This window comes from Sprattus sprattus (assembly GCF_963457725.1).
Source record: "Sprattus sprattus genome assembly, chromosome: 6".
In the NCBI taxonomy this organism is placed as follows: domain Eukaryota; kingdom Metazoa; phylum Chordata; class Actinopteri; order Clupeiformes; family Clupeidae; genus Sprattus; species Sprattus sprattus.
Genome location: NC_137925.1, coordinates 29,459,343 through 29,475,065, shown reverse-complemented (window position 1 = coordinate 29,475,065; position 15,723 = coordinate 29,459,343). Strand labels below are relative to the sequence as shown.

General features: G+C 40.4%; 2 protein-coding genes across 2 annotated transcripts; both read left to right on the top strand.

The window, feature by feature from the left end:
* Window positions 1–1,206: 1,206 nt before the first annotated feature.
* ora1 (olfactory receptor class A related 1) lies at window positions 1,207–2,163 on the top strand (the record flags this gene model as incomplete). Its single annotated transcript, XM_080840932.1, has 1 exon — window positions 1,207–2,163. The coding sequence occupies one exon, from the start codon at window positions 1,207–1,209 to the stop codon at window positions 2,161–2,163; it is 957 nt and encodes a 318-aa protein (XP_080697058.1).
* A 1,287-nt stretch (window positions 2,164–3,450) lies between these two features.
* Window positions 3,451–12,586, top strand: ids (iduronate 2-sulfatase). Its single transcript, XM_080840534.1, has 9 exons — window positions 3,451–3,547; window positions 3,642–3,778; window positions 3,858–4,038; window positions 8,181–8,269; window positions 8,494–8,694; window positions 9,388–9,558; window positions 9,709–9,835; window positions 10,753–10,926; window positions 11,974–12,586. Exons 1-9 carry the CDS (start codon window positions 3,481–3,483, stop codon window positions 12,537–12,539), a joined length of 1,713 nt encoding a protein of 570 aa, XP_080696660.1. The 5' UTR covers window positions 3,451–3,480; the 3' UTR covers window positions 12,540–12,586.
* Window positions 12,587–15,723: the final 3,137 nt, after the last annotated feature.

The window sequence follows — 15,723 nt, the reverse complement described above, 5'->3', positions numbered from 1 at the left end:
TTCATGTGCCACATTTGGCTCACAAACTATTTGAGATGTAATTAGTGGTAACTGTCACTGTGGTACCTATTGTACCTACAGGTGGCGCTATCCCTTGGTCCCTTCAAGTTCACCCAGTAATTTGCCATAAACTGTTTCCATGGCAGACTCAGTGGCATTTCCCCTGTCTAAATCTGCAGTGCACAAACGTGCCTGAAAGTGACGAAGGGAATGGTGGTTCTGGATCTGGCTCAACTCCATAGGTGGCACCAGTTCACAAGGTGGTTCCTGTCAATGAGGTGGTTCCTGTTTCCATTGCGCCTGTCCACAAGCGGTTTCCTGTTTCCAGAGTCCTTTCCTGTGCCCGCTCACAAGTCTGTAATTGCTTGGCATTACCAAGTCATCCACATGTTTTGATTTTTCTTTCCAGAGTAAAATGAAAAATACAAACTAAATAAAGGGTCATATGGCCAACATTGTGTATGGTTGCCCAGATACAGGTGGTCTGTCATCTTACCCACTGAATCATCTCACCCCAGTCTCTCCCCCACCAGCAAACCAGAGGCCTTGATGTTACCTTTCATGTAGTTTGGAGTTATTGTTTAGCAAATAAAGTTATTTTTAAATGCTTAACATTCAGTCATCGTATCTACTTTTTTTCCAGGAGATTGTTCTTAATGAAGTACAGGGTCCTATGTAAGAGTGGTGAGGTATGTTCTACTGTATTGCCACTAATCCCCATCACACACACACACACACACACACACACACACACACACACACACACACACACACACACACACACACACACACACACACACACACACAACACACACACACACACACACACACACACACACACACACACACACACACACACACACACACACACACACACACACACACACAGACGTAACCATAGCTGCTGCACCATCTCTCCACTATGTCCTTGTTTTTTAATTGTCAATCATCATTTGTTTTCCACACTTGTTCCTGAACCCTTTATTCCCCATAGTGTGCTACAGACTATAAAATGAGACTCTGCTTTTGTCAAAGGAGAATCTGCAGGAGTCACAGGTAGGCACTAGAACTATATCAGAACTTTAATTAAGCACAGTTTAGAACCCATTTACAGATCACAGTAAATTAAAAGCATTTATTACTTACAGTTTACTTAAAAAATGTCTGTTTTCATCTCTGTTGTATAGGTCTTCTGGGTCGGTTGCTATGGACCTGTGCATGTCCATCAAGGGAGTGTCCTTCCTCTTGCAGACAGGTTTGGGCGTTCTGGGGAATGTTCTAGTGCTGGTGGCTTACGCTCACATTGTGTTCCTAGAACCACACGTGCTCCCTGTGGACATCATCCTGTGCCATCTGGCCTTTACCGACTTGATGTTACTGCTGACACGTTGTGTTCCACAGACCATGTCTGTCTTTGGCTTAAGTAACCTACTGAATGATGCTGGCTGCAAGGTGGTGATCTACTCGTACCGTATTGCCCGCGCCCTCTCCGTCTGTATCACCTGCATGCTCAGTGTCTTCCAGGCTCTCATGCTGGCGCCAGCTGGGCCTAGCTGGGACAGACTGAAGACCAGGCTCCCTGGCCTTGTCTTTCCAACATTTGCTGTCCTCTGGTTCATCAACATGGCTGTGTGCATAGCTGCACCTTTCTTCTCCATTGCACCACGAAACGGCACGGTGCCAGCTTTCACGCTCAACCTTGGCTTCTGTTATGTGGACTTCCGTGATAACCTATCATATGTTATTAATGGAATAGCTGTATCAGTTCGGGACTTTGTGTTTGTTGGGCTCATGCTGGGCTCCAGTGGTTACATATTGGTGGTCCTCCATCAGCACGCCCGAAAGGCACGCACTATACAACGTAGTCAGGGTGCTGCAGGCATGGAAACACGTGCAGCAAAGACGGTGATCACACTAGTCACATTATACACGGTGTTCTTTGGCATAGACAATGTGATCTGGATCTACATGCTGACAGTGGAACAGGTCCCCCCTGTGGTGGCGGACATGCGAGTGTGGTTCTCCTCCTGTTATGCTTCCCTCAGCCCCTTCCTCATTATGACGTCCAACAAGAAAGTCAAGAGCCGAATGATGTGTGCAACAGGAATTGAGAAGAAGCAGCAATCTGTGAACACTCAGGATTCGAGTGACACAAAAAGCTAACAAGCTGCACTGTTCCTCATCATTCTTGTTAACATGTATGCCTGTGAGATGTGCTATTAAAATGATGGAAAATATGTCAATAGAAATATATATCTAGAAAGTTATCATACTTAGAAAAGTTGCTGTTTCCACATAATTAGGGAAAAGTACGTATCCCTCCATTTGATTTATTTGTTTTGTTGTATTTGTCACATTTCCTGCTATCCACAAAGAACTGAAATAATTTCCCCCTCAGATGAGTGGAATAGAACACCTCTAATTGCATCCTTAAATAACTAAATCACTGTTTTTAAAGGCCTACTTTGACTACTATTTTGAACAAGTTCTAAAAGTTCTCGTAATGCTCCTGAAGTAGACTCGGAGATTAGACCAATGACACATATATGACTCTAATGTATTGTAGAAAAATACAATGGTTATAAAACAGTGGTGTGGTGAACATGGAGCATTTTTGCAAAAACAAGTGTCATGTAAGGTCAGGCAGAGAGCCCTACGTGCAGAGACAGGTGTCAGGTCAGGCAGAGAGGCCTGTTTTCTAAAATCATGACAGTGCAGTTTCTACAGGTGCAGGCTGTCAGGGACAGCCAAGTATTAATTAAAGGGTCTTCCTTTCTTTCATATGGGTTGAAGATTAATCAAGGACAGGCGACGTTCCAAAAACAGTCATTAGAGTTTACACAGACAAGGACACACACCTGCTCTTACAAGTCATCGTTGTAGCAGAAATGTATTTAGGCAATAAGTGAGAAGAATTGGCTCAACTTTGCTAAGCGTTTGGTTTTTGATTGGAAAAGCATAGTGACAGAACTGTAGTATAAAAAGTAAGTGCACTGATCTTGGACCACCGAATTGGATGGGAGTCTGCAAGATTGAATAAACTTCAGTTCATCGCGTACGGTCACCTGCCATAATTGAAGTAGAAACTTTAAGAATTGAAGTACTTCGTTTTGCTACAACAGTATTTAAAACATTTGAACAGATAGTTGGTTATTGACCAACCAACTATCTGGTAAATATAGTACTAATAAGGGTTTCCTTTATACACATTTAATACAAGTACTTTTGGTGGAATTTCTCTTGGAAAATGTCTCTGTCACCCAACAGTGAAATTAAGAACTTTCACACCTTTCAGATATCCTTAACACACATTTTGTCTCACTGATGGATGGAAATATGCAGTAGAGGGCAGTACTGGTCTAAGAGAGTGAGCTCCAATAAAACACTAGAAGAAGAGGTCAGAGTAGATTTTAGGAAGAGGTTGGAAATGAGCACCTCAAAGGAGGAACTGAGAATACATTTAGAACAGTGCTGTTGAAGATGATGATGCTGTCATGTGTTTTCGTAATATACATGGGCTTATGTTTACTTGGAGTCGTAGCACGAGGTAAATATAACGAAAGTTATGTCCACGTGTCAAGCGCGTCATTGTTTTGTTTGTTTTATTTCAATCAACTAGTTATGTATTCAATTTTTTTCAGACAAGCTCAATGTTATTTACATAATGGCCGATGACATGCGACCGTCACTGGGCTGCTACTCAGATCCACTCGTAAAATCGCCAAATATTGATCAACTTGCATCAAAAAGCAACGTGTTTTTCAACGCATACGCTCAGGTGAGTAGCCTACGCGAGAACTCCCACAGATGAAATCATGTCACAAAAGACTGTATCTGAGTCACGTTTATCTTTCTAGCAAGCTTTATGTGGACCCAGTCGAACGTCAATATTAACAAGTCGAAGACCGGACACCACGAAATTGTTTGACAACTCTAATTTCTACTGGAGAGTCCATTCAGGCAACTACACTACGCTCCCTCAGTATTTCAAAAGCCATGGGTATACTACCATGTCTGTTGGAAAGATTTTTCACCCGGGTAAATTATCTCTTTATCATCTTCACATTGTATCAGGGAATGCACTGTAGCTTTTAGAATAAAAAGGAATATCCGTGCACTGTCATTCTGAGCGCCCAGATTAACCTGGTTTTGAGCGACTAAGGAAACTGAATAGATTGTCGATCTTCATTTGCCATACGAATTAGGGCCGTAATTATTACTTGGTAAAAAAACACTACTTGAACTCTATGATTTTAAAACCAAACAAACAACGTGTTTATACCTGCTGGATGAATTTGAGTGAATTCATTTGACTTGAATTAGGCTTAGCCCATTTGTTTTTATTATTTTCAAAGACACAGACTAGCATACACAAACAAATACAAATCGTTATAATTACTACAGTCATGAAATACAGAGTATACGAGGAACACATTTAAAGAAATGTATAGCGATGGGTATCGCTGTTGTTTTATCACTCAGGCCTACTGTGCGACAAAGAAAAGTCTGCTTGAATAAACTGACATTTTAATACACTTGATATCGTATTGATGATTTATATGATTAGAACGGCCTGACTGCCCAGCACAGTGTTGGTGAATGAATTTAGCTAAGAAGCCAGTTGATACACTGAAAATGTGTCTGTCCACTAACATAACTTAATCACATAAATAAAAGTTTACACCCCTAGTATCACAGCAAGATAAAACAGACCATTTTATAATTCACGTAAAATGGCTGATGTTAGTCAGACTAATATTAGTCAGCTAGCTTGTTTGCTTGGTCAGTGTTGGCTCAAAAACACACTTCAAATGGCCCTACAAGGCATATTGATTTGGCATAACATGGATTTGAATGTGAACCTATTAACATTTCTGCAGGTGGTAGTTGTGGCCATAGACGTAATTCTATATGTCTATGGTTGTGGCGGTGTCTGCATTTGTTTTCAACGGGTCAACACATATCTAATCTTTAAAGCATTACCTAAATGTAATACTCCTTCAAGCTTTCACTAACCTGCACCCCTGAATATTACAGCTGGCGACACGATAACACGGACCATTTTAAAACCATGAGATCATTTCACACCCTAGTTTACCAGACCAGCGTGTTTTTTTTAGGGTTCTAGCATGTGTTGGTTACATTCATGATACAAGTAAGATAACTGGCATCCGCACAACGCTACTCCTCTTCCAGTGTCGTAGGCGTAGCATGGGCCAAAGAGGAATCAATCCATTCCATTTTGTTGTAGCGGATCCGAACACAGGGCCGCTCCACACATTTTCTCTCACAGTGCGAGATGCTACATTTAGCCCTTGTAGATGTTTTATGTTCATTTCGAGAAATTCCAGCCAGGTTTTATGTTAATAATATTGTATATAATAATCTTTGGAGTGCTACAAGTGACTCCGTCATCCTCTCGTTTAGTCACAGAATGTCCTTGTTAGGAATCAGCTGCAGTATGATATACTTCTGTGCTCAATGAATACATTGGATAATGGAGATTTTTCACACATTGCCATAGATGTCTGAATGTCAGACAATGTTTCACATGGAGCAACACTGTGAAGGGCACAATAGTTTGTTTTAAAGTTTCTTGTTGGTGAAGTACACTTGACAAATAATGTAATGTCATATTAAATCAGACAACGAGATGAAAATAATATATATATATATATATAAAACAATTTTGTTTACAAAAGCATATTTGTTATGTAGAGTGTTTTTGTCTTGAATGAACATCTTCCTACCAAGTGGATGAGCTCAGCAAGTAGTTGAAGTTACATTTCTGTATTTTGAATGGTGTATTTTGGGAGCTCATGCCAGTGTGTTTGCATTTTCTTTATATCTCACCTGTTTCTCCATTCTCCCATTTATCATATTTATGATAATGCTCGTATTTATAAATATTATTTCTATTATTATTAATGTCAAAATGTTCATTAATATGGTTGGTTTGTCACTTTGGTCAAAAGCATCTGTCATATTTGGATATACACTGATGAGCGAAAACATTCTGACCACCATTAGTGTGCTGTTGGTCTTTAACATGGGACTGTACTGGACTACAGTATCTCTGAAGGGATCCATAGCAGTCTTTCCATTCTGGTAATTGCTGCTTTTTGCCTGGCAAAATTAATAAGAAAAAAATTATATAAAAAACTTGTCTGCCAAAATGTCTAGTAGTAAAGTTCATATAAAACATATACTAAAACAGGATCTTTTTGTTTTAATCAAATAGATTATCAGAATGTATTGGATGGAAATGGAAGTATTTATAATTGTTTTTTTGTTAAGTCCTGAAATCTGCCCACTCCCTACTTCTATTAGAGACAGTGCTGGGAGATAACAGATTGTATCCAATCATGTTTCATTTCTCCATGAGGCTTAAGTCTGAGCTCCGCCCTCCAAAGCCTTAGTCACATCCTCAGTAGTGGCAATGAATAGAAAGTCTGATTTTGTTTGTCAGACACATGATGGTGATCAGCCAATTCATTTTTTTTATTTTGCAAGGAGGTTGCAACTTATCGGAAACATCAGTGGCCAAAGCGTTCTCTTGGTTTGTCTGTTCTAATGTGACTGGAGAGGGCAGCCTTCTCTTGGTTTGTCTGTTCTAATGTGACTGGAGAGCCTTCTCTTGGTTTGTCTGTTCTAATGTGATTGGAGAGGGCAGCCTTCTCTTGGTTTGTCTGTTCTAATGTGACTGGAGAGGGCAGCCTTCTCTTGGTTTGTCTGTTCTAATGTGACTGGAGAGGGCAGCCTTCTCTTGGTTTGTCTGTTCTAATGTGACTGGAGATGGCAGCAACCTTACTACGGCTCATTTGGTAATTCACTTCACAGGGGGCAGATCTGTTCGCCCCAACCTTGTTTTGCTGATGTTGACAAATAGATAGTTAATGGGATTTTTCGTCTTGTAGTGTCATTGCTTTGGTAATAATCTTATGTATTTGTAGTCTAGGTTATGCAGTTTCAAAACCTAACAACAGTGAACAATGCTTTGTATGCACTTTTCAATGGCGGACAGGGATTGGCATGCACTCTGACCAGTTTGCTGCTACACAACCCCAGTCGCTGGATGTGATGCCTTATTTGACACATTAATCTTGTGCCTTGCTGACCTGGCACAAGCATTGCCCCTTTTTTTGTTTACACTAAACCAAGCAAAGCCAGCATAATACTACCACAGTGTGTTTTAAGATTTTTAAACACTGAAATATATCTCTCGGTCTTAGTTATATATTATATATTCAACTTGCCTTCAATCAATGTTTACATAGTATTCGATGAGCGAGGAACATATTTAACAGAGACCTTGACTATATCAAAGGTTAGAAACCTTTTTAAATGCATAAGAAGATGCCCGAAGAAGTGTGTCAAAATTAACGTGAAGAAATTATAAATAATTATTGATACCCAGCAGATCCACTGATAAATCATCACCATAGATTGTGTTTACATTTGGCTCGAACACATCAAAGTCAGAGCTGGAGAATATGTCATGAACTTGGTGTTTGCCAACTCTGACTCTGTACATTTATAGCAATGTTCATACTCAAGCAAACTTGCTGTGCATCATGTTCAACAGGGTAATGCTTATGTTGACATATAGAATCTTGCTTCGTTTGGGTTAGCTACTGGGCCGCGTCCCACGCCTGCCAGCTCTTCCTTTTAAACAGATGTAGATTCAGCTATGTGACTACCTCTGCTGCTAGCTAAACACCAGAACCACAGCGTCCCCACTTTCTATGTTCATGTGTTTTATACAGACCATCTAGAGATTCTCCAACCTAGCCATCTGGCTATAATGATTTGAACCTTGTCAGGGTCACTGTCCATTTAACCCAGTTCCAGCTTGTTGAGGTCAAGACTCAACTGTGTGTTTACCATCTAATATGACCCCAACCTGGCAAGAGTCATGGTTCTTCGTTAATCAACATTATTCACTTTATCTGTAGGTGGTCATAATGTTTTGGCTCCTCACTGAGTTTAATAATATTTGCTTTATACTTTCCTATGCATGCTACTTTAGTGTGTTTTACCCCATTTAGTACCCCCAGTACGTTTTGTTTTGTTTCAAACATTTCTCCACTGCATTTTGTGTTGTGTGTTGTGTGTTTGTTGTTGTGTGTTTTTGTGTTTGGCTGCTTGAAAACCCCCTGCTTTGTGTGCTTATCCTGAAGGCATTGTGTCCAACCACTCGGATGACTACCCGTACAGCTGGTCTGTGCCTCCGTATCATCCTCCCTCTTTCCATTATGAAAGGAGGAAGGTCAGTGTCAGGCTTGTCCAGATGTTTAGACCCGCTTCCCTGTTTTTAGAATGTAATTGTGTTGTCAGTAATTAATATTGAGCTATGGAAAACTGCTGAGGAAAAGTCAGTGGATAAAATGAACATGCAGTGAATTTGCAGTTTCATAAAAATAAATATGAAAATAACTTTTTACTTCTTCCTCATCTAGGGCATGATTCTTATTTAGTTGTTGTCTTCCCTAGGTTTGCAAAGGCAGAGATGGCAAACTGCATGAAAACCTTCTTTGTGCCGTCAATGTGACTGAAATGCCACTCGGCACCTTGCCGGACATTGAGAATACTGAGGAGGCCATACGGTTGTTAAAGTTAATGAACAAGTCTGAAAGTCCATTTTTCTTGGCAGTCGGATTCTATAAACCACACATACCATTTAGAATTCCTCAGGTATGTATTCCCTCATTCCCTATTTCTCACGGAATCAAAATATTCCAATATTACATTAGCTCTTAGATCAAATACATTAGCTTTTAAACTGCACTGCCTTAGCAAGGCCTTCCAGGCTTTAGGCCCTCAGACATAAAGTCCATGTTCGTAAGGCTGTGGGTCCCCCAGAGGAATTTGATCAAGTCATTTAAATGTTGCTTATCTTTTATTTGTAAAAATACTGTATGTTTTGGAAGTCTAATCTTTGTCTTACGGATGATGGTAAGGAGATTTCTGATGTTAAACCGAATCATACGGATGCATTTTTAAAACTCTGTGAAAAACCTTGGTTTGTGGGGAGTATGTTCCGTTGATATTTCATGCGTAGTCCATTCCACATAGTTCTTTATTTTTTTGATTGATTGACGATAGCAATGGAGCTTTTCTCTTAGTTTAGGTTCTTAGTTCTTTTTTTTCCATAGCAAAAGAGTCTTTCAGCTGATGGTACAACTTAAAAATAGGTGAAATCACATATTCTGAGTGAAATTGGTTATAACAGAAACAAAAGGGTCTTTGCATTTGCAAGGTTTGTTCATTCAACTGTACAGCTATATTTTCTGATAACAATATATTGTAAATGGCTCTTTCTATGTTTGTTCCCCCAGGTTGTTTGTCTTGTTTGTGAAACTAAGGCAGTCTTATGTCTGTGTCCAGGAATTTGTGAAGCTTTATCCTCTTGATAAAATGACTTTACCTGCTGACCCTGATGTTCCAAAAGGCCTTCCTAGTGTGGCCTACAATCCCTGGACTGATATCCGTGAACGAGAGGATGTGAAAGCTCTGAACATCAGTTTCCCATATGGACCTATTTCAAAGGACTTCCAGGTATGATGTGCTGTGGAGGGCGGTGCAGTCAACATATATTAAAGACTTCAACCTGGGCCCTATTTAAGATCTCTTTGGGTCCAAACTTTTACTGAGGACAATTAAATATCAAAATGGAATTACATTGTATAGCCTTTTTCTTTTTCACAGCTTCAGATCCGCCAATACTACTTCTCCTCAGTGTCCTACGTGGATGCCCAGGTGGGCAAGCTCTTAAATGCTTTGGATGAACATGGCTTTGCTGAAAACACCATTGTGGTTTTTACATCTGATCACGGTGAGTACTAGGTTTTACAAAATTGAGAGCCTTGTGTGTTCCACTGTGAACCTAACCCTGATTGAGCCCGGTACAACCCCTGATGGAACCCAGTAGAGGGTGCAGATGTTGGGGTGGTGGAATGGTGCTGTTTGGTGCTCTATCTGCCACAGTGAGTCATTTGCATTCCTTTTAATGTACATCTTTGGGTGTAAGGGATGAGTTAATTTGTATCCATGTTTCTGAAGCTTAATATAAATCCGAGCTCTATCACTGTCTGTTTATTTATTTCTATTTTTTTCCATCTCTGTTTATCTTCTATCTCTATGTGGAATGTCTTAATCTATTTAATTTCTTTCTCTCTTTCACTCCCTTTTTTGACCTCATTCTCATATGAAACTATAACTAAAATGTAACTTGTAGGCCATACTGTCACTAAAGTAAATAAGGTATCAGTAGGAGAGCTAATGGCTTTGAACCATGAATATGCAGACAGAGGCTGTTTGCATCTCTCCCCATCCTAACACAAGGGAATGTGAAGAGAAGATTATTTTACAGACCACCACGCCACCACAAACATGTTAGCCTACACAACTCACAGATCTCCTTATGTGATGGTTAGAAATATTTACTCATGATTGACTTCTCCACACTGTGTGAAGAGGTGTATCCGGTACTCCTGTACTCTCCCAGATCCTCCACAGATAATTGGATGTATTTGGGAGTCTGCTGTCCTGTGATGCAGTCATGTAAACTCCTGGGCATGGACCAGGTTAGGGTTATGGGCCTGCCTGGAGACATTAGTTGCCTTTCGTTTTCACCGTATCTGATTATATTTTCTTGTCATTTTCTGCACTGAAGAAAAAAAAAAGCAATACTACTAAGTTCTACTGACTGATTCTGTCTTTTCTGCCCTGTTGTGTTTTCTTGTGCTGCAGGATGGTCCCTAGGTGAGCATGGCGAGTGGGCCAAGTACAGCACCTTTGATGTGGCCACGCGTGTGCCTCTCTTGGTGTACGTGCCAGGGCTCACATCAGTCAGCCAAGGATGGGGAGAAAAGACCTTCCCTTATGTGGATGTGTTTCAGGAGCCAGACAGCCAATTCATCTCAGGTAAACACATGTGATGCTCTACCCACTATATCAAATGTAATGCTCTACTCACTATATCAAATGTGATGCTCTTCGCACTATATCAAGTGCTTTGAAAAGCATACCATGCTTCTCCGACTATTAACTGCACCTTATGTAAACCGCAATACATGGTTTTATGTAATTTCATGAAACAAACCTGTGTATTGACCACACCTGTTTATAAACTGCAGCTTATTCAACATTACCTCATCATGTCACGTAAAACTAAATGCCATGTAGTTCTAGTTATAACTGGATTCCTTGGATATGATTCATATTAACACGAGTTCATATTAACACACACTAGCAGCTGCAACTGTTAAGATGGTTCCCTAAGCTAGAGATAGCCATAGACCGAGCGTGAATGAAAATGTGTTATGCAGTACACCTTTCATTTTTGTTACATATTTTGTACATATGGTGGTCAAGGGACACTTTTCAGGACTATGAATTTGGTACTGGATGATACATTTTTTATGATCCGGCCATAGTTAGAAAGACTAAGTGTTCTGATTATAGCATGCTATGCATCTTAGCATTCATCTCAGCACTCAACTGTTCTGTGATTTTTCACATTGCAGCTTAGCTGTTCAGTGCTCCTGAATATTTCATCTTTACAATGATGGCACTTACCAGATAACCACCAGATAACCAATGCAAACCTAGAAGGGAAGACATTAGCTGGACGAACTTTTTGGAAAAATGTCAACTCAAAACAATAGTCCGACAAGTCACTTGGATTTGCAGCAGATCTTCTTGCAAATGTTTGTCTGTGGAGATTCTGCGACCGTATGTTTGATTTTGTCCACCTTTCAGCACTAGGTGTGCCTGAGTCAGCTGAGCCCACTCATTTGAAAGGGTCCCTATGGTGTACAAAGAGTGGGACATTATTAGAAAGTTTTTCCTTTATTTAAAAATTCAAGCAGAGTTTACAAGTGGGCTCACCGTGTGCAAAATAACGTGCATTAATATACTTATCAATAAACCAATGTAATCTTATAATCTTCCATTGTTCTTCTTCAACAGGCCAGGTTGTGAAGTCTGTTGTGGAGCTGGTGGATTTGTTTCCCACCATCTCTCATCTGGCAGGTCTGCGTGCACCCCATCAATGTCCCCAACCTGGCAGCCATGTTAATCTTTGTACTGAGGGTGAAAACCGAGCGTACACTTTCTACAGACCTGAGACCTACGTGAGTGAGGAGGAAATGGCGTTTAGCCAGTGCCCACGGCCAGCAGACACTCCCCAGCTCAACTCAGATCAGCCCCATTTTAAGGAGGTGCGAGTACTGGGCTACTCTATACGGTGCAGTCAGTATCGTTACACGCTGTGGGTGGGTTTCCAGCCAGATCGCTTCTACGCCAACTTGTCAGATGTCCATGCTGGTGAATTGTATCTTCTGGATGATGACCCAGATCAGGATCACAATTTATATGGGCTGAAGGGATATGAAGTGCTGTCACACAGTCTGGGCAAGCTAAGTGGCATTGGTGCTATGCCACAATGGACTGACGTTCTTCGACAACATATAACCTGGCTTCATCAGTACAGACTCCAGAGGGACACAAGCAGGAATCCAGCACAAACCTTCTGAAATTCCCTGATTATGTTTGTGAATGTATATCAGTGTACAGTACATTAATAGACTCTATCAAATACTAATAAACAATGTTACATTGTAAATGTGGTGCATTGTTTTAACAGGGATGGGGAACCTTATTCAAAAAGAAGAATACACTGTTAGATCTCCTCTAATCCTTATAGCCCTTTACCTACATACCAGTGAGCTTGATCAGAATGTTTGTCAAGGTGCAGCTTCCGCTCCTAGTGTTCCATGCAAGTATCTTAAAATAAAGAAAATAATGACTTTCAAGGGGGTTGAATACATTTGCGCGCGGCTGTAAATATTAACTCTGCTCTATATACAGTAGAGGTCTATATTTGGAGTTGCTGCTGATTTGTGGGCATCTTCATGATGCATATCCCCTGTTCCACCATGTCCCAGCTATGCTCTATTGGATTGAGATATGGGGGGTATACGTGGTACGTGGTTTAGTGACAAACCTGGATAAGTTAACTCGGAGTTAGTGGAAAACCTCCTAATAAACGAACCCCCATTGGTTCTTTCTCCTAGCAAACCAACTTCAGAGATCTCTTCTGTTAGGAGGTTTACCACTTTCTCTGAGTTAACAAATCCAGGTTTGTCACTAAACCACGTACGTGGAATACCCCCCTGGTGAGAGTGGAGGCCATTTGATTCTAGTGAACTGATGGTATGAGCTTTGTGACATGGCGTGTTATGCTGCTGGAGTAGCCATGGTCATAATACTGGTAAGTATAAGTGTATTGTATAGCAGCCTCCTCCCCTCAGAACAAGCAAACAGCAGATAGACGAAAGATTTTACAGCAAAGGTGCAATATGATTAAAAGAGCATAAACATTTAAAATCTTAATACAAATCATTTTATTTTTCAAAAGTGTATAGAGCAATATACATTTGGGGCATTAAATAAATAATGTATAAATGTTAGGATTTCATATATAAATATTGTATAGTAGCCTCCTGTACTTAACAGGTAAACAACAGATAGACAAAAGAGTTTACAGCAAAGATGCAATATGATTAAAAGAGCATACTCATTTAAAATCTTAATACAAATCATTTTATTTTTCAAAAGTGTATAAATTAAGTTGAAAAGCATCCAATTATTCGCTGCTGCGCCCTCGTCAGTCAGAATGATGGACGATTGTAACTTGGCCCACATCAAAATGACCTGTCCCTAAGAAACAAAACACTCATTTAGGGCAATGTATAAATGTTAATATAATAGAATAGAATATAATAAAAGTACCTTGGAAGTTATCAGACCTTCTTTTTTTGAGTTCTCCCATCTTGCCGCTCCCCTCTTGTGTGTCATAAGATCTGTGCAGCATTACAGGATAAAACAGTGACATTAGGAATCTTTAGAATTCACTTTCCACTTGTGCAGGTCCATAACATGTTTGACAAAAACATTTATTTTTGTAATTTAAGCTTGGTATAACGCTACTAGTTGACAGCCTGTTGCAGTAGCTCCAGTAAACATCTTACGTTTTTGTGTGTTTTGGTTGAGTTTTTATTTCTGTCTGAACTCAAGGCCACACCTTGTAGTTTGCTACCTCCCATATCTTATACATTCCCCTTTTTATATAGGCTGCTCTTCGTATAGGCTACTGGTCACTGCTGCTCTTTCATATAGGCTACTGGTCATGCTGCTCTTTCATATAGGCTACTGGTCATGCTGCTCTTTCATATAGGCTACTGGTCACTGCTGCTCTTTCATATAGGCTACTGGTCACTGCTGCTCTTTCATATAGGCTACTGGTCACTGCTGCTCTTTCATATAGGCTACTGGTCATGCTGCTCTTTCATATAGGCTACTGGTCACTGCTGCTCTTTCATATAGGCTACTGGTCACTGCTGCTCTTTCTTGTAGGCTACTGGTCACTGCTGCTCTTCGTATAGGCTACTGGTCACTGCTGCTCTTTCTTATAGGCTACTGGTCACTGCTGCTCTTCGTATAGGCTACTGGTCACTGCTGCTCTTCGTATAGGCTACTGGTCACTGCTGCTCTTCGTATAGGCTACTGGTCACTGCTGCTCTTCGTATAGGCTACTGGTCACTGCTGCTCTTTCTTATAGGCTACTGGTCACTGCTGCTCTTCGTATAGGCTACTGGTCACTGCTGCTCTTTCATATAGGCTACTGGTCACTGCTGCTCTTTCATATAGGCTACTTGTCACTGCTGCTCTTTCTTATAGGCTGCTGGTCACTGCTGCTCTTGCATATAGGCTACTGGTCACTGCTGCTCTTTCTTATAGGCTACTGGTCACTGCTGCTCTTGCATATAGGCTACTGGTCACGCTGCTCTTTCATATAGGCTACTGGTCACTGCTGCTCTTTCATATAGGCTACTTGTCACTGCTGCTCTTTCTTATAGGCTACTGGTCACTGCTGCTCTTTCTTATAGGCTACTGGTCACTGCTGCTCTTGCATATAGGCTACTGGTCACGCTGCTCTTTCATATAGGCTACTGGTCACTGCTGCTCTTTCATATAGGCTACTGGTCACTGCTGCTCTTTCATATAGGCTACTGGCCACTGCTGCTCTTGCATATATGCTACTGGTCACTGCTGCTCTTGCATTTTATGCATCAGGCTATTGCCCTGTCACTGGGATATATAGCTGCGGAAAAAATAAAAAGACCACTTCGAAATTATCAGTTTCTCTGGTTTTACTATTTATTAGTATGTGTTAAAGTAAAATAAACATTTTTGTTTTATTCTATAACCTACTGGCAACATTCCTACCAATTTTTAAATAATTATATTGTCATTTAGAGCATTTATTTGCAGAAGAATGACAATTAGTCAAAAAAAACTAAAAAGATGCAGTTTTTCCAGATCTTGAATAATGCAAATATTTTTTCATTCGTTTTTTATTCATTTTTAAACAACACAATACTAATGTTTTAACTGAGGAAGAGTTCAGAAATCAATATTTGGTGGAATAACCTTGATTTAAAATCACAGCTTTCATGTGTCTTGGCATGCTCTCCACCAGTCTTTCACATTGCTGTTGGGTGACTTTATATTACTCCTGGCGCAAAAATTCAAGCAGCCCGGATTTGTTTGATGGCTTGTGACCTTCCATCTTCCTCTTGATCACATTCCAGAGGTTTTTAATGGGATTCAGTTCTGGGAATGGACCCTTCCGCGACCACTCCCCAAAACGGTAAC

Bases quoted from the DNA above. Each gene is read 5' to 3' on its own strand.
- ids (XM_080840534.1), top strand. From the start codon at position 3,481: ATGATGATGCTGTCATGTGTTTTCGTAATATACATGGGCTTATGTTTA. The intron at 4,039-8,180 runs GTAAATTATCTC...CTTATCCTGAAG, and splicing joins TGGAAAGATTTTTCACCCGG to GCATTGTGTCCAACCACTCG. The intron at 10,927-11,973 runs GTAAACACATGT...CTTCTTCAACAG, and splicing joins AGACAGCCAATTCATCTCAG to GCCAGGTTGTGAAGTCTGTT.